The following is a 19398-nucleotide window of genomic DNA, read 5'->3' as shown; positions in this document are numbered from 1 at the left end:
TACATTATAAAACTGTTATTGGAAGTTAGGCATTATAATATAATATGTAATTTGGCAATGATACATAATGGATATATATAAAAATTTGTAATTGTAAATGTATAGTTTTAAGGAATGACAGCTCGTGATCCGAGCAATGCCAAATATATGAACTGTTTATCCTTAGATTTTTATAATCTTGAATAAAATTTAGAGTCACTGTAGAGGACTACCATTAGCCACACGATGTTAGCGTTTTACTGTTTCTATATAAGTATAAATTTAAAATCTTTGTTAGCTATCTGTGCTTTATATGTATATTGGAAGTTTCAGATACTTATCTGAAGCTTCCAAGCTCAATTTTAGGTCAAACATAAGATTAAACCGAGCGGCACCTTTTCCAGAAATCGCACCAATTCATCACCAGCAAATGTCTCCAATTCGTTCACTTAAAAAAAGTGAGTCACCAACCAGCCTGAGCAAGCGCACCGACAAGACCCCCACCACTCCTATCAGTCTGACTCCCATCGATGAGACCAAGGCTCTCGACATGAATAAAGTGAATGGTATTAATGGACTAAATAGCAACCAGTTAACCCCTGATACTCCCAGCCAGGAAATAAAAGAGATTAAAGAAAAAGAGGTGATTAAAAAGTCGACTGAAGCAACGCAAGTGGCCCCAGGGGTTGTCGACACTACTGTTGTTAATGAGACCCCCAACACAGGGGGGCTGACCGCTGCAGATGTACTCGACAGAGCTCGTACGAGGTTCGACAAGTTCTGGGGCAAGAAGGAAGATGATGTTTAGTCAATTCAATAGATAGTCGGCAAATTGTGGCAATAAGTTCCTAGCTTCATCGATGATCTCGATGGTCAAACAAACGCAAGCATTGTCACGATTTCCAACGTAGGAAAATACAATTTATTATAGCTTCGCTTCAGACGAGTGTATCGGTTATTTATTTATTGATGTTCTAATAGGTGTGATGGCTTGTGATAGGTAGGACTAGATATCGGGATATATAATATACAAATGACAACATTCAATAGATTATTTATTTGAGCAAATATTTTAATGTTTAAATTACTGTTTCTCTTTAAAAGTTCTTCCTTTGGATTGGTTTTATGATAATATTTAGTACAAACATTTGTAAATGATAATTCCAATATCTAGACACCGATGACTAGATTGTGATTGATGGGTTACTAATACATTGTAATTAATCTTATAAGGATTTCGAATTCCAGTTTCTTTCTTATCCAGAGTTACAGTAATTTTAAAATGACTAAGTAAACTAATGTTGTATCCTTACTTGTAAGCCTTGAAGACATACTACGTAGGCAGTACTAGGTAGCCTCCCACTTTTCAATGTATCTGCCCTCTATTAACAATTAACATATTTTGCGACATTTTGCTGCATTTTTGAGCTATTCTTCATAATTTGCTGTTGCATTTTCAGGTTTTGTGGCGTCTCCCAATCATATTCCGCTTTGTATACCGTCTGTCTGTCCGTCCATCATAACAAAACTCGCATCCATACAAACTTATAATACCGGTCTTTAAGTGTAATTATAATAAAATATATTTTATTTTTATGAAATTTATTTTTTTACTTCATTTTACTTTCAAAAATGGTATTAATTTAATATTTCATTATAATTATTACTTTTATTTTATTTCGACGCTAATGTTTTTTTAAGTTCTTTTATTTCAACGTAGACGGACTAAGAATATAAGAGCAGAGTATACTTGCAACTGGCCGTCCAAAAGTAGTATTTTTTGCAAAAATAACAAATTATTTTTAATAAAATAATTCTTCACATTAACTTCTTACAAGTGTAGATAAAAATTTAAAAAATATTTTTTGAAGAGTTCTGCTTTATCTGTATACAGAAGTCTACAAAATTTCGGCGGGAAAACTCAATAAATTTTACTTAGCGAATAATTCAACGTTAGAAATACAATATAAAATGAATATTTCTCGTGAAGCGTGTCGCCTGTGCTTGTCTACGACTGACTTCAATATTTCACTTTTTAGTAGTTACTGTCGAAAGAGTAAAATGTTAGATAAAATATTGGTGTGTTTGAAGCTCATAATAGAAGAAACGGATCCACTAACGACGATCTGTTACAAGTGTGCTGAAAGCGTTGATAGGTTTTACGATTTTAATATGTTTGTGAAGAACTCTCAAACGAAATTAGACACCATAGGGAAGGTACACCAGAGCATGAGTCACGAGACCGCCGTGAACGTCACGCGGCGCCATGTCACGTCATACGTGCACGAAGTTGTCGACGCCGACTACTCGTTCTCCTTCTTAGATGTATACAAAAATGAAGACCAAAAGGAGGCTAAAACGTCCAGCCCCTTCTTCTCGTACTTCTCTCCACCGAATATGTCAATTACACCTATCATCGAACAACGCGCTTGGAAGACGCAATCACGTTTCAACGATGTTAAGAACGAAAGAAAGCCGACTAAAATTGGTCCGCAAGGATGCAAAATGGAAAGACCGAGGCAACACTCGATAGATATATTCGAGTCTCAGTATCAGGACGATGGAAGGATGGAAGATGTAGAAGTGAAAAGCCTGGACTGCAAGTTGACGCCCGACGAGGCTCTCTTTAAACGTCTTAGAGAGAAATGCTTTGGTAAATCAAATTTTTAATATAAATACATAATATGTACTATGTTATTGCATTATTTGTGTAATTTTATTAAGAGTATAACATTTGGTTGAATTTACAACTTCTATGGAATTCCGTAGAACAGGGTAATGTTAGTTAATTTAGACATTTCTATGTTAGTATTATAATTGTAACGGTCTTGGCGTTAAGATGCCTGTCCTTAAGTTTTATTTGCGTGTTGAGTTGTGTTCTAGTGATGGAAATACAAGAATAGTTAATTGTATAACAAGATAATTAAATTGCTGAAAAAAAGCAAATTTAAATAATTTGTTTGATTTGTCATGATTTATAAGTAACAAAATGTAATAAAAACTAGTTTCCATCCCTACTTAATGTATAAAACAATTTACCTGTAATTTATTTCTGTTTGAATAGTTAAAAAAACAATGTACGGTAAAAACATCAAACTAAGTATTTTATAAGCAACTTGATTATGCATTAACGACACTATTAATGTTCTCGTATTGTAATAGTAGCTATAATTGAAGCGTGTATTCTGTGTGATCTCTCCCATCAGTTACTTGGTATTTGTTTGTTTGTTGTACTTACATACTGTGTCTCCGCGCACAAACATCACTGTACATGACCTCCGCCCCCCGCTCCCCACAGAGCATTGAGCATTGAGCATCGCAGTCAAATAAGTTAGCTTTGCTACGATTTACTTATAAGTTATAGCCTCATTTCTTCTTCAGTTGTTAAATCAAAATGGACACCTCAATAAAAACGTATGGAAAGTTATATTTGTGGTTTCATTTTTGCCTTAATTGAGGAACTTGATGAATATATAACGAATATAACGACACGTTAAACATTATAGTATTATAAATTAGAATATCCAAATCGAAAGGTAAAGTACACAAATCAGGTAATGCGCAGTAAAGTAATTATCATAGAACATAATAAAGCGCAGCGCAATATCTTGTAAATTAGTCGGTACTTGGAGAATAAAAAATCTTAATACTAAATTCCCCATGACTACCCCGCTATATGTGACATACAGTGCGAAGTTGAAAAAACATTAAGAAACAATATTTAAAAGTACAAAATATATATTAATAATAGTAGTAGTAAGTCATTTTATTCATTTGGTCTGGTTACGAGGCGAAGCGGCGTTAAATTTGCACTAGGTTCCTAGGTTCCCTCTGCCTACACTGTTAGGCTACGGCTTAAAGCTATAAAAAAACTTTAGATAAATAAACTGTGCTCACAAAAGGATAAAATAAAATTAAGAAACTTAATTAAAAGTCAACACTAAACAGTTAATTCATGACTTTATTTCATATCATATTGAATCGTACACATTTACTTAGAGAAAAGGTTCCCTGGCTTACTATTCATTAGACACTTAATTAAAAAATCACATCCATTTAAACGCTACATTTGTATTTGCGTTAACAATTTTATGGCAGGCAACACAGTAAAATAAAATAATACTACAAGCTTATATTTTACACCACTTACAACCGACCGACGTTTATATATTTTATATATCATTGACCATAATACACAGATATCATTTATTTTATTATTTAACACATTCATAATATTCAATGATAAAGTAAATTTATAAAAAAATCATATAGCTAAACGGCGTTTTTTAAAATCGATTAAACTTCAATTGATTCAAATTCGAGTTTTAATTTTTAAAAATACAACAATCAAACAATATGAATAATCTATTATATTTATAAATATGTATGTATGTACGTACGTATATATATCATAAATTTGAAACTTCAACAAACAAATCTACTTAAAATAAGCGTTGTTAGATAAAAGACGAAACTGATGGTCCCAAATCAAACTGCGTACAATAATTAGAATGTTGATCTCGTTTATATACAGACGTTGCATGAATTTACAGGTTGCAAGTATGAAAATAAAATAGGGCAATCTATATACCCTGTATTGCCATGCACAAATATCATAAGCGAATTAAAAATAATAATTAACCAATGAGTATTTATAGATTATAATATTTTAAAAAATATTAAATTGGACATATATTTTTTACATTTGCAAAAAAATATTATCTGTACTTTTATAAAAACATTTTGATAAAAGTTTAATGATATTTAAAATGAAATCGATTGTACTGTATATATACAATTAAATCAATAGTTTAGTAATTAAAAAATGACTGAAATAAATTACTTATTATTTCTTGTATCACAAACAAGAATTAAGAAGTAACGTATTATTAGAAAACAGGAAATAATCTGATAATTTATTTAAAAAAACTGCAAAGTAAAAAGCAAACTCGTATGAGGAATGTTTTAACGCGTTAGAAAACAACACGAGTCTTTCTTTTAATTTAAATTTACTCTATATTAAATAATTAATAATTTTAAAAGAAACGATATTTACAAGTGCAATGAAAGGCAAGCCTCTAAATTTCATACTAATAAAACTATAGCAATAACGTTATGTACTTTTACATGCATTTGTCAAATAAATGATTGCTTAAATTTACATAATGTATTGTTTTTACTTAGGAACAAATTATATTTTCTTTGATTTTATTTACAATTACAAATATTAAAAAAAATATCCTGCAAGCAGTGACTATGGAGTTACTAGTTTGAAACACAAAAAATATTGTATACAAAATGCAACAATCAAATAAGTCATTGTAATTTTTTTTTTCTAATAAAATAAAAACTTCATTATTAAATGTTCAATAAAATTTACAAGTAAATCATGGCATGTAATATAAATGTTAGAATAATCGTTTGTTATATAGCAAAAAGAATCGATTTTCCAACAAGTGTACTCAAAAATCATAATATGGCACTTCATAGTATTCAGAAGAGGGTGTTTTATAGTGATTTTACAGGAATGTACTGATATGACAGATGTTAATAGCATGATTAATAAATCGATATTCGTTCGATCGAATCGATTCGTATTTACGAGAACAAAGTTCCATCGAATATATATTACTTTAATTAATTATTTATTTAGAGATCGAATAACTTAGGCATAACGATTATAAATCGATTGTTTCATGAGCTTTTTGACTAATATTTTAACAATTAAACATAGGAAGCTAAGAATATTTACTTTAAGATATGATAATTAACTTTTTAAAGTGTAGTTTTTTTGCTTTTAAATCTAAGAAAGAAACTCTCTTTTTAGGTTCTTAATACATAAAATTGCTATTTATACCGCAGAACATTAAAATGTTACCATTTTTTAATTAAAAACGAACGTAAAACATACAGTACCTGGTTTAGACAAACTTCACTTAATCATAAACTACTCAAATGAATTCAATAAACAAAAATGAACCTAAAAACAGAAAGACAACTTTAAAAAGAGTAAGTTAAAAACAAAATCATAAACGTAAAAATATTATCACAATAATAAATCTTAAATCTAAATAATGAAAAAAAGTTTACAAAAAATATATTTCAACCCTTAACCTAATCACGTGAAATTATACAACTGAGCCCTTAGTCCATCTCTTTCAGCACATACTTTTTTAATAAAAGTTAATAAAAAATAACGCCATCTCTTTCTAATATATAATATTTGCTACTGTGTGAGAAGAACAGCATAGAATGTCAGCACTATAATTAAACACTACGTAAACTATGCTATGAGAATACAATTTAAAAAAAATGTCGACCAAAAGAAGAGAAGAGAAGCGCTTCAATAACGTAATACTGAAGACAGGATCTAAATATATTATAATAATTAAAAACCTGATTTACGCATACACATGAACAATATTTATTTGTTATTTCCATTGTGAGTGAGCGAGAAGGTTATATATACATGTCTTTCTATGACGAATGCAAAATAACCAAAAACACACTACACATCATCTACTAAAAGCTTCCAGCGAGTTTTTTAATAAATGGAATTGATTCATTTTTATTATTTACGACATTATCCATTACATGCATAACGAAAACAATACGGTTGGTTCATATATTGTATTATTTACTGTTGCGATCTTTAATTATTTAATTATAAAAAATATTAATAATAGCCACACTCAGAGATACCAATTAACTTTTATTCGGCACTAAATCCGTATTTTTTTAAAGTAATGTAATTGTTGAAAGCCATACTGTTTATTTCTTTGTATTTAAAACGTTATAAATATTGGACACCTAACCACCTAATAGTAAGTTATCAGAATATCGCAGTATCTTTAAGACTATTGAACTACAATATAAAATATTTTTGAATGATACATACAAAAAGTGCATTCCAATACATCTAATATCAAATTGTATGAAATAGTCTACACACATGCATTTTCAAATACAAGAAGCCTAGATTGAGGTTTGGTTAGTTTTTACCATTTTTTACCACATTAATTACCAAATATTTTACCGTCAATGAAAATGTTCGAATATATTTACCAAGTTTTTAAATCCTTCCAGCGGATTTAAGCATGTTATTAAAGGAAGTTATTCTAATATTACAATTGTGCCATCGAGTATTCTTTAGTTTTAAAAAATATAAATTTTATTCTAGACTCTACTTCAAAAATGGCTAACGATAGCCAATAAGACAAAAATATATACCAATTATTTGATAACAACAATGAAATGTTTAATTTAAAAATGCTTTTTAAAGTTCAAACATTAATCATTTAAAGTTTTAATGAATTATTTGAATAAGAATAATTATTTTTTTTATTAAAATCAAAATATATGGTAATTATGTCTTATATTCTTGTCCAGTTTATTATTCTTGAACAGAACACTTACAATTTAATTGTATTCTTGCAACAAATGCGCCAAAGTATTTTTGAAAGACACTATTATATTATATAAAAGTATTCTAAAGTTAAAAATTTACTTTTCAGCAGATGACGAACTCGACGCTCTTCCGCGTCCTTTTTTTGCTTTTTTGTCTTCTGTGTCTTGTTTTTCGTTGTTTTTTTCTGGTATCGGAGCTTCTAGAGGTTTCTGTGGTTGTGTCGGTTGCTGTGGATTCGGTGTATTCTGGGGAAATGAGTCACATATAACGCAAATATCCATATTTTATATAAGTAATATTATGTAAAGAATTGACTTTATATTACCATTAAATAAAGTTAATAAGAGAAAAAATCATATTTGTTTGTAAAAGTCAATAATATACTGTTGAAGTGTACTGAACAGTATACGCGCCGGATTCTACTTTCACACGGAGGAACAGTTCATCATCATTTTTCCCGCTCCGGTTACAAGACAAAGCGCAGCATTGAGTTCCGCCACACAACACATAATGTCTCGAAGATTGGTCAGCGTGTGACGAACTAATCTTAATTACCTAAAGTTTTACTAAGTTTACTTCCTATTATGTTTCACAGAAACAGACAGACAAACACAAATATATTGAAAGTAGAAACTAACCTTTTTCTTAGCATGTTTGTCTCGTTTCGCTCGATGGTCGTCGTCGTCGCGCTTGCGAGTCATGACGCCGAGCAACTTACTGACCATGCTGCTGTTCTTGCGACTTTCGCTTTCTTCTGGCGACTGTGTTAAAATGAATTTATAAAATTAAAATTATTGAGGCCGGTGTGGCATAAAGATGTCACTGTCATGTGACGGTTGTGGTTGGACCCCTCTTGAGGGAATAAATTATTATTTGTTAATATTTTCATTTCTTCGCTCTAGTACCTGAGCTCTAGCACCTGAGTTCCGCCTCTCAACACGCAATGCCTCTAAAAATTCCGTGGAAACTGGTAAATGGAATTTCTCAACACTAGGTTCCCTCTGCCTGCCCTGCTTTGTACGGGATACAACATGAAGCCGAATTTTTAATTTATGATAAAAAAATGGAAGTGTAGCATTTCACTTATTTAACAAAAAAAGTCTAAAAAAGGTGTCAATTTGGTCCACGGTAGATTTGATTGTCTAAATAAACTAGACAAATAAACTTACTTAAAATATAAGCCTATATAAATATAAGCTGTTGAGCGGCAGCCAAAAAATTAAGTATAACCATTTTCCGAGTGAGGACAGAACTCACAACCAATCACGTCGAGCCCCGCAGGGGGCGCCCTTACAGTCGTCGACTCCCTCACAGGCAGCCAGCCAATCACGATGGCACAATTATATTTAAGGGTCACATAATAAAGACGTTTACCGACCTTACAAGCCTCCATAGACTCTTGCCGTTTCAACCCCCTCTCTTCACTCTTCTTTATAGACTCAGACCGCTTAGCTTCGCTCTTTTCTTGTTTCTTTTCAGCTTTTTCTTGCTTTTCTTGCTTCTTGTCTTTGACCTCTCTTGCTTCTTTTTCTTGCTTACTCTCAGATCTACGAACAGAACCACTCCGTTCCATCGCCTTTTCTTGTTTAGATTTCTCCTCGACTTTAGGAACTTCTTTTTCTTCTACTTTCAACTCTACTTTTTCTATTTTCTTTATTGAGTCTTGTTTTTTAAGTATTTTTTCTTCTTTTTTAGATTTATCTTTTGCTTTGGAATCTTCCTCTTTAAGACTTGAGTCGGATTTTTTCCTTGTTTTCGGTTGTGTTTCTATTACACTAGGTGTTGTATCTTGCGTGGTGGTGAGTTTCTTGCTGAGGTCTGATGTGGGTATACTTATATCAATGCTTGATCGGCTGTCATCTGTATAAAAAAGTTACATTTGATCAAAGATAAATATAATTTTCACAAAGTATTCTTATAGTGTTTTTAATTTATTTTAAATACATTTTTTTTCTATCACTGTTTATTTTACTAAACGATAATAGAATTCAAAAGTAAAATCAATTTCAGCGTTGTATCTAAGCTTATGGTTTCTCTGCAGACACATATTGCAGATACATATAGCAAAGAAACAGAAAGGTGTAAGTGTAAATAGTCATCAAGACGGTGGCGGGGAAATTAAGATAAAATAACAATAAGACAAAACAACATCATAAAAAGACAATAACATACAATAAACATAATTACCAATATTAATATCCCTCGAAGTATCAATAGTAGAGACATCCATGCTGGTATCTACGAAGGACTCGTCAGAGAGAGAGAGGGACGCGAAAGAGGTACTCGCTTCAAACGCCGACTTGTCTAAGCTTGCTTTTGGCGAAGACGTGAATATGCTTGGCGTGTTTTGTTTGGCTGGTGTCCTGTTGGAAACAACGGATTTTTTAATAAAGTTGTAACATTATTTAAAACTCCTCGGCGATGCGCGGCAACGTGGGCTCCTCTTTGTAGGACGGCGACGGCTTGGGCAGCGCGGGTCGCCCTCGCGCTCGTCGCCTTACCTACGTACCTGGCGGGCGGACGGGCCGCGTGGTGCGTGGGTGAGTCCTTTTCTTCGGCGATGCGCGGCAGCGTGGGTTCCTCCTTGTCGGGCGGCGGCGGCGTGGGCGGCGCAGGCGCGGGTGGCCTCCACGAGCTACCCCGCCTCGTGCTGGTCACGGCGGACGCGCTGGGCACTCCCGCACAGCACAGTGGTGATATGGAGCATTTGGCTTCCGCGGAACGGGGGTGTAATCTGTAATTTCATAGATTCATAGACACATATTATTGTTTCCATAATAAATCTAATAAAGCGATATATTAAGGAATTGACTTATTTGATATATTTATTTATTTATTATTACACACAAATGGAACCATAAATTAAGTATGTATTATGTTAACCAAAATATGTGAACATCAAAAAGTTAATGTAACAGAAAAGCATGTGATGAAATGAATGTAACTGACAAGAATACGAATTACAAAAAAATAAACACAATAGCTGTTTTAAATAAAATAAAAAAAAAACAATAATAATATAAATAAATAGCCATAGATACTATTAATAATAAACATCAGTCAGCTTTTAAGATTATTTGTACTATGGCTAATGTACAAATAATCTACAAACTAATGGCAACAAATATAGGCCATTTGGCTCAACCTGAAATATTGTGTTATGTGTGTATTAATGTGAAAGAAATAAATACCTAATAAAAATGATTATCAAACACAAACACCGGTATTCGATACGAACCACTGACCTATATCGATACGAAATATCTACAAATAAAAACATAACAACAACAATAAAAGTATATCGATAAAAATAGTGATTCCCAAATAGTAAATAAACAAACCTGTCAGGTGACAACGCTCTCCTCAGCAAGGGCGAGGCGGGGTCCCGTCGCGGCCACGCGCGCCGGCACTCGCGCGTCGCGAGCGGCGACGGACTGCGCGCCTCACACCCGCGGCTACGTCATACATGGGGTATATGATATGAGTGATAGTGTTACGTGATAGTGTTAGAACATCAAATTATTGTGAGATGAAATATAATATTATGTCGCACTTGTACAATGTGTGATCCTAGTTTATTACTTTACGTTATACTTTACGTTTATATTACTAAATTATTATACGTAATATGATTAAACATATACAAATGATTTGCATAGTTAGTTACATTTTATATGTATAATGATTACCACTATTCCTCCAACAGGGAATTGAACCCACAGCCATCATCCAATGAGACACAACCTCGACGGTCTCAATATCTACTTCATATGTACATATCGCCGTCGGCGAGTATAGTACGATCGATGAATCGTGACTGCCCTGAAGTTAATCGTAGATAGTGAAAATTTATTTTTCTATTATTCTTATTTTTGATAATATAGTACCCGAGTGGAAAACGCGCAAAAGTTCAATAAGCTTAAGTTCAGGGCGGCAAAGGCTTGTCGACCGTACTGTAGACTAGATGGTCATTACTGTACTACCTGTTGGCGTCGGGCGCGGGTGCAGGCGCGGGCTGCGGGCTGGGCGAGGGCGTGCGCGCGAGCGGCGATAGCGGCATGTGCTGCAGCGACGCGCGCCTCACCTCGCCGCCCAGCTTGTGCTTCAGCCCGTGCAGGGACGACGGACTGCATATACGAACAGAGAATTTTAATTCTATATACTAATATTATAAAGTTAACAACTTTGATTGACACATATTTTTCTGTTATATAGTACAGTTATCTAGGAAGGCTATAGATTCAGCAAAATATTATTCATAATGTTTGTAAAATAGCGGCGTTTGAACGCATACACATGTATCTATTGACCATTTATATGATAATGTCCTTACCGTTGATAATGTGTGGTCGGATGTGTAGTGTGTAAGGGAGAATCAGCAGCAGGAGACGCGGCCGGAGACGGCAATTCACTTGAACCACCAGATACCATCTAATGAAATTATCATTTTTATCATAATTATATATGTTACTATATCAGCAAGATGAAGGATAGCAAAGTTCATGGTTTTTGGTTCCATATAGGAATCTTAGTTCCAAATTTAAATTGCAGTTATCTGAATTTTGAAACAAACATTTTGTTTTGAAAATAAACTAATGAGGTTATATGCTATATAAACTTAGGTATCGAACCAACAAATATTATAAACAATTATATGTTTTTGCAAGCAGTGTTTATCTTAAATATTAGCACACAGACTCTTTAGTTTGCGCTATTATATATTTTCTTTTTATTCTATTGTGTTACAATTATTACTTACTTACTTTACTACTGATTAAATAGTAAAAAGTCATACTTGGTGCATTTCTTGTGAAGCTCGTTTAGTAGATATTCTTCTAAATAAGGAGCATCTACGTCTGGGACGAGGCCTGGGAGGTGCTGAGGCTCGTCTACCTCCAGCACGACGACGACCTCCAGCCTTGAGGATAAAAAAGATCATTATAGAAAAAACAAATAAAAAATAATATTAATTCATATTCATTCTAACACAATGAGAAAAAATGATAAAGAAGTTATCTTAAAATACAATTAATATAAAAAAAAACTGGTTCTCTCTATTACAACCATCCTCTAATTATACTTCATTGACTTACTTGAATAGTAGTTTGATCCAAAGGCGTCGCACGAAGTGTCGCGTGAGGAGCTGCCAACAGCAGTCTTAACACCTACATCATAACAAAATTAAATAATCTAAATATAGCCCTTGTTCAAATATCTGCTTATACCAATACCAAAAAAAATTAAGTATATTTACATATTTGGTTCCAAAAATATGATATTTTTGTTTTAGAAAATATGATCAACTTTCAACTTTTGATCATGATCAACTTTGTTAATATATTTTTCAGCTTCACGCTGTATCCTGCTCACAGCAGGGTAGGCAGAGGGAACCTAGTGTTGAAACACTTTGATCCCCATATATTTTTTTTAAATAATATTTTAAATAATATTTTTCTTTTTCATTTTAATATTTTTTAAATTGCATACCTGGGTATGCAATAATCCTTGCACAGATTCTCCATTGAGCTGTGTGATGAGATCACCAGCACGAAGACCAGCCGCCCACGCCGCACCTTGCTCGCTTACCGCCTAGGGTTAAATTTTAAGTAATTTAAACGAAACATAACACAAATAAATAAACAATTTAAATCAAAATTGTTTATATATGTTATGTTTAAATTGTTTCATAAAAAATAAAAAGACCACTATTACATACAACTAAAAACAAGTATTTTATTTAAAAAGTTAAATAAAATAGTTGTTTTTAGTTGTAAAAACAAAATCTTACCGAAACCAAATGATGCATAGTATAGTAATCAGTGTCGCCATAGTACACCCGCACAGTGTGGATAGTGAAGCCGAAGCCACGAGGACCGCGACGCACTACAATCGGTGGTTTAGATGATTGAATTAAACTGAAATGTGTTTAAAAGAGATATATTACAAATTATATTAATAAACCTCTATGATTCTATTATGATTTCATATTTTGGTTTTTGAACATTGATTAAGTATATATTGCTTCTTATATCATTTGTATATTTAATATGCTTGGAGTTTCCTCTTACTATTATACCTCACATAAAATATTTAAAGTTCAGTCCGGGAGGTCTAAGCTCTTGTTTGGTCTAGGCAGGTTCATATTGCTTTTTGATAACCGGCCTACAGCTCTTGTAGTGATAGCAGTGCCACATATTTAATTCTAAATATATTATTTCTGTTTTTGATTTATTCAAGATGGAGGATAAAATTGGCACTAACACTGTACAAGAGTGGGAAAATGTACATCTGTGACCAAGCTATAAGAAAAGAAAAAACATATATGAACACAAATACTGTTTTGATGGTATCACGGAACGATTCAATATTATCTCAAACGACATGTGACGAAAGTAAGAATTATAAAAATGCAATGTCCAGTGAAGAAACAGGCTCTAATCTTAGTCAATTCACACGATTGCAATGCTCAGCTTACGCCTCGCGAACTGCAAATTCTAATTAAAATGACTCACGAATGATTAGCAATGGCAAAAGGTGACGGTGGATCGCGGCACGGAGAAGAATCTCTTGAGGAGTTTGTCGATGACGTATTACCGGCGCACGGCGACGCCGCGCCGAGCGCTAGTGTTGATATTGTGTCTTCTGCTAAAGAAAATAATTAATTATTGAAATATAGTTTTAGTATTATTTTAAATTATGATTTCTTTATAATACGCACATTTAATTAATATTCCTTTTATTTATTTATTTATATATATATTTTTATTTGGTAGACTATTGGACAGGTAAATAGAAACTAGGCTCTGTTTTACAAATGTCACTGATATCAACAGAGTTACTTCAGCGGCACAGCGTCTGAATTATTTTTACAATCTAGTGAGATTAACAAAAATATTTTATCTAATAAATTACAAAACCTCAATCTTACCAGGATGTATAACAAGTGAAAGTCCAGAAGTACTAGCCGATCGTCGCATCGCTTTGGGCGCTATGAGCGCAGACGGTTTCGCTTTATCCGCTTTTTCTGCTTTATCCAATTTGTCTACGCTCTTGTCCTCCTTTTTGGCTTCTGGTCTATAATTAAATATTATAATTATTTAACTAATAATATAATTATTTATACCGTGTACACATCTATACATATAATAAAATTGTAACTGATCATGTCTGTACATGGAAGATATATCATCATTATATTATATATTACATTATTGTCAAAGCGCAACCCCACAGTGACTGACTGACTGAATACGAGGGTCGTAGGTTCCATCCATCATTCGAGGAAATAAATTATTGTCATTTCCTCGCTCTGGTAACAAGACAAAGAAGCTATTTTGTCGAGTTCCGCCAATAATAAGCAAAAAGCTATGTGAAATAAGCAAATTTAAAAAAATACTTACAATTTAACCAATGCGCCATGACTCGCGTGCAGAGGATGAGCGTGCCCATGTCCATGAGCAAATCCATGGGAGTGGTGTCCATGTGGGTGTACATGAGGGAGTGGGCGCAGTGCTGCCCTTCGGCGTGCTGCTGGTGAGACATCATCCGAGTCAGTCTGGGAAGATTCCGCTGTTGAACCACTGCCTGTGCCCATCATCTGTTAACAAAGTGAGTACAGGTTTAATTATAGGTATTAATATAAAGATAGGTTAAAAATAAAATTACATAAGTTTTAAATGTCACATTAATATGAATTAATATTATCCTTTTTTCTATCATCTTTTGTGAAGTCAGAATTTTTTTAGTTAGTCTGAGCCTAACAAGTGTTTTTATACACATAACAATAATTCTAAAATATTTAAAATATACTGTACTCATAGATGATTGTATGTATGATGTAACCAAACTACATTAAAACATAATAAAAACTATAACTAGGCCAATAATCAAAAATATCATAAAAAGCTAGAACTAAGTTCCTAGCGGAGGACCAATTACTATAAAAAAATAAATAATGCAAAAGGCAAATAATAAAAAGCCTAGTTCTATAATATTTGATATTTCAAAAGTAAACATCTATCTACCAAAGTATTTAACATAAAAACAAACATAACAACAAATCAACTCACAGGGCACTTGGGATGGTGCAGAGCGGGCGCGGGCGCGAGTGGCGCCGTGGGCGTGGTAGGCGGGCCCGCGCTGTCCGGCGTGCCCGGCCAGCTGTCCGTGCTCTGTTGTACGCCCATACGATATTTACTTAGAATTTACATTTACCATGTGTACGTGTGTGTAATTAATATGGCACCAAATTTCAAATATGTACATATATGCTATCTAATAAAAAAATAGATACAATAATACCCTGCACTTGCGCGATAGCACTCTTCATTTTTTTTCAGTTAATAATTTTAAAGCATATATATATTTTAAATTGATAGCCTTTAGCGTGAATATAGCAGCGTCGCATATTGTATACATTATGCGATTTATATACATATAACTAAGCGCTATGTGAAATAAACAACTAAAAGCATACATAACAATCAAACTATAGTGCATCAGTGAAGTGTCCTGTACATGATGATTGTGAGTTTGATTGGCTTGGCTTTGAGAGGTGATTTTTATTTATTTTTTTCTTTATCTTTTGATGCTCCACAGATTCTTGTCGTTCTTTTTTGTGTTTTTGTGAATTATTAATATTATAAAATGTTCTACCAAAATGAGGATTCTAGAAGTTACACGTAAAAGAAAAAAAATCGCAAAACATAATAAATACCCGTGAGTCGTGTTCCAAAGCAGAATGTGAGTGATGGTAGTGTCTTCTCCACTGCGGAGAAGTCGAGGAAAACGCTGCGAACAGGGCCTCGTCACCCTCGTGAGGCTCTTGAGGCTCCGTAGTGTCGTCTGTCTCCGCTTCACTGTGGTTGTAGCGGTCACAACGACCTAAGTAGAGAAGTATACATGTAATTTAGTTATAACTAATCATTACTGAATGACTACCACATCCTGGCAGTAGATTGAATAACATTTTGCTTTTCTCCCACTACATCGTATGGTCCTTATATAATGTTAGATATTTTAGTCATATCTCTATATAGCCTTTGTATGCCATCGTTTAAAAAAAATATTTAATTTAGTAGTAATTATTTTTTTAAAATATTGTTTATTATAGTTTTCTGGACCACTACACAAAAAGAAACTACAATAAGTATATAACTACAAAAATAGAGGATTTCACCAAATTTCTAAAGTATGTATGTAGTATTAAGTATATAATAAATTATACGATCTACAGAACAATATTAAATTTATAAAAATATTAAAATATTTCTTGATTTTTTACCAGAATTATGTATCTTAGAATTTACAAGCAAGAATAAATATTTTGACTTACTGTCGAAATAACTGGTGTCCTCATCGTTCTCTAGTTGGGGAATAAACTCTGCTTTTCTCCGCAACAGGTTGTTCCAGTCCAAGCCGTAAAAATAGATGTGTTCCTTGAAAATAAAATTCATATTGATTATTACTAATCATGCAAACATCTTATAAACGATTATATTATCTTCGAGGCCAGTCGTGACGCAGGGGCACAAAGTGTGACTGTAAACGCGACTGGTTGTGGGTTCGGTCCCCATTCGAGGAAATTAAATATTTATTTAAATTTATATTTCCATGTCTTCGCTCTGGTATCGGAGCAAAGCGCGGCGTTGTGTTGGGCCACTCAACCCGCAATGCCTCCAGAATTCGGCGGAAAGTAGGGAACGGATTCTTATAACACTAGGTTCCTTCTGCCTACCCTACTGTGTGCGAAAAGCTGATTATTACAAACAATTATACAATATTTTTACACTTGTCCAGTATCCGATGTGCAGTTTTCAACTATTACCGTCTATATTTTATACTATATACTAATTACAAAGTAATATTAAAGGCGGAGATTTCTTTTATATTTTAAATTAGATCCTTTTCTTATCCTGTTATATGCGGGATAAAGCGTGAAATAAAGTCAATAAAAACATACTAACTTTAACCTGATGCGTGCCAGCTGTACCGAGGCGATCTCGAGGATTTCGCGATAGTAACTCTGTTATAATAGCACGAGCTTCTACTGCTATGGGGAAATCATCTTCTGATGGCCATTCTATGTCATCTGACGGGGAAATAGGCATGAGTAACTAATTAAAATATAATATTATTTATTTCACTTTTTTATCAAAATAGAGATCAGTGCGTACGAATAATCTTTTTTTATCTTATCTTCTATGTTAGTTATAGTTAATAGACTACTTTTTTATAACAGTTATTGTTTCTAATATCTAATAATATTATAAAACTAAATAGTTTGTTTGGTTGGACGCGCTAATCTCAGAAATTACTTTGGTTGAAAATAATATTGGATTTATTTTCTGTCTAATACTTTCTTATATAATATTATATAATTTTCTTTTGTTACATTTATTTATAACTAGCGGCCCGCTCGCGGTTTCACCCGCGTGAACTATGTTATTATTATTTTCTGTCTCCATGACTACGTCCTAGTGACGTCTATGCAAAATTTGAGACTCCTAGCATTTGTAGTAACGAAGTTTCATACAAACTTTCGACCCCAAAAACAACCCCTTAGAAGTCGAATATTGCAAATTCCCGTCTTAGCGAGCACCTACGTCTTGTAAGTAACTGCTATGCAAAATTTGAGATTCCTAGCACTTGTAGTTTTTGAGATTTCGTGATGAGTGAGTGACCTTTCCATTTTATATATATAGATAAAGGATAAATTATATTACGCTATGACCAAGAGAGTATAATTTATAATTATTTAGTAATATTATACAAACAAAAATATATATACCATTAACAGTATGAGCAAACAACTCCTCGGGCGTGTCTCCGAAGAAAGGCACGCAACCAACGATGAACTCATAAAGAATAATACCCATTGACCACCAGTCCACCGGTTTCCCGTAACCCTGGTAGGCAAAAATTTACAAATTAATATCTAATATAAATATTATGGTAAAGTGGATAGATGGAAAATATTTAACATACACGGCAGTTGCAGGTTCAAAAATAATTCAGAACATAAACACAAATAAAAAAATAAAAACTGACATTTTTATGAACAATCATAGCTCAGTTAAGAAGTCTTGCTATACATAGTATTCAATTCAATATCCATTTAGAATATTCATTTATTTTTACTAGCTTCACTCTGTATCACTGTATTATTAAAACACCCCCGTCCTCACTGTGTGTGTGTTTCATACACAAATGAAATACAAAGTAAATTAAAAGAAAGTCTTCCCACAAATTTCCTCTATGTACTCTACATTTTGTATAAAAAAATAACAAAAAAAACAGCAACGATCGCTAACCTGTCTCAATATGACTTCGGGCGCGATGTACTCGGGCGTGCCGCACACCTGCTTATCGGAGAACTGGCGCGCCTCGCGGTCCGCGTACTCCTCGTAAAGGTTTGTTGCCACTGGACAATGTTATAAACAAATTATTACTATAAAACTGGACGAGATCATTACGATAGCATGGAATAAAAGTAAAAACGCTCCACGCTGTATCCCAGCGGGATAGTCAGAGAGAACGGAGCGCCTCACGCTACGGTCTCTACATACCTCTTTCGCTTTGTCCACTGTATCGAATGGAATTTACATCCTTACTAATAAATAATAATCGTAGAGCAAAATACATTTTTTAGAAAACATAAAAAATTCAATATAACGGGCCGGAACCTAGTGTTAAGACCTTCGTATCCGTTATTTCTCTTCTGTTCGCCACTTTTCGCCGAAACCTGTAGGCTTTGCGTATTGAGTGGCCAAACTCAACGCTTTGTTAACGAATGGGTAACGAGGTTTTAAATAGATTTATTAATTTTGTTGAACATTGCACATTAGATAAAAAAATGTTTACTCACATGACATGAGACCCATTTTGCTGAGTCCAAAGTCAGTGAGCTTAATATGACCAGTTGCTGTGATGAGCAGGCTGGAACAAAATAAAATATATTTATTTTGAAAATATAAAACAAAATTAACTTTTATAAAATCTTTTTATAAGCC

General features: G+C 33.3%; 2 protein-coding genes across 13 annotated transcripts in view; one reads left to right on the top strand and one right to left on the bottom strand.

Moving 5' to 3' along the window:
• Positions 1–3406, top strand: part of LOC146529703 (uncharacterized) — a 60022-nt gene extending 56616 nt beyond the window's left edge. For all 9 annotated transcript variants that reach the window (XR_014879001.1, XM_085201731.1, XM_085201736.1 and 6 more), the window contains one exon: positions 384–3406. Coding sequence is in view for 8 of the 9 variants with exons in the window: in XM_085201731.1 (XP_085057857.1) it covers positions 384–787 (404 nt within the window). In the remaining variant the exon portion in view is untranslated. The remainder of the gene's footprint in view (positions 1–383) is intronic.
• Positions 3407–3920: 514 nt separating this feature from the next.
• dop (microtubule-associated serine/threonine (MAST) protein kinase dop) overlaps positions 3921–19398 on the bottom strand; it is a 64423-nt gene continuing 48945 nt past the window's right edge. Inside the window, exons 16-37 of one of the 4 annotated variants that reach the window (XM_085201726.1) lie at positions 19254–19324; positions 18700–18809; positions 18177–18294; positions 17353–17477; positions 16722–16824; positions 16104–16270; positions 15457–15558; positions 14788–14984; positions 14316–14461; positions 13900–14032; positions 13176–13302; positions 12875–12976; positions 12481–12552; positions 12183–12305; positions 11721–11818; positions 11371–11514; positions 10729–10842; positions 9897–10121; positions 9575–9750; positions 8766–9247; positions 8026–8148; positions 3921–7632 (exon numbers count right to left, since the gene is read on the bottom strand). In XM_085201726.1, coding sequence (XP_085057852.1) covers positions 7483–7632; positions 8026–8148; positions 8766–9247; positions 9575–9750; positions 9897–10121; positions 10729–10842; positions 11371–11514; positions 11721–11818; positions 12183–12305; positions 12481–12552; positions 12875–12976; positions 13176–13302; positions 13900–14032; positions 14316–14461; positions 14788–14984; positions 15457–15558; positions 16104–16270; positions 16722–16824; positions 17353–17477; positions 18177–18294; positions 18700–18809; positions 19254–19324 — 3208 coding nt within the window. In that variant the 3' untranslated portion in view covers positions 3921–7482. The remainder of the gene's footprint in view (positions 7633–8025; positions 8149–8765; positions 9248–9574; positions 9751–9896; positions 10122–10728; positions 10843–11370; positions 11515–11720; positions 11819–12182; positions 12306–12480; positions 12553–12874; positions 12977–13175; positions 13303–13899; positions 14033–14315; positions 14462–14787; positions 14985–15456; positions 15559–16103; positions 16271–16721; positions 16825–17352; positions 17478–18176; positions 18295–18699; positions 18810–19253; positions 19325–19398) is intronic. The other 3 variants (XM_085201727.1, XM_085201728.1, XM_085201729.1) reach the window with 3 other exon arrangements.

The sequence above is a fragment of the Heliconius melpomene genome, chromosome 18, assembly GCF_056956725.1.
Source record: "Heliconius melpomene rosina isolate 202511_hmr_F chromosome 18, ASM5695672v1, whole genome shotgun sequence".
Lineage (NCBI taxonomy): Eukaryota > Metazoa > Arthropoda > Insecta > Lepidoptera > Nymphalidae > Heliconius > Heliconius melpomene.
This window is presented reverse-complemented; position numbering and strand designations above follow the sequence as displayed.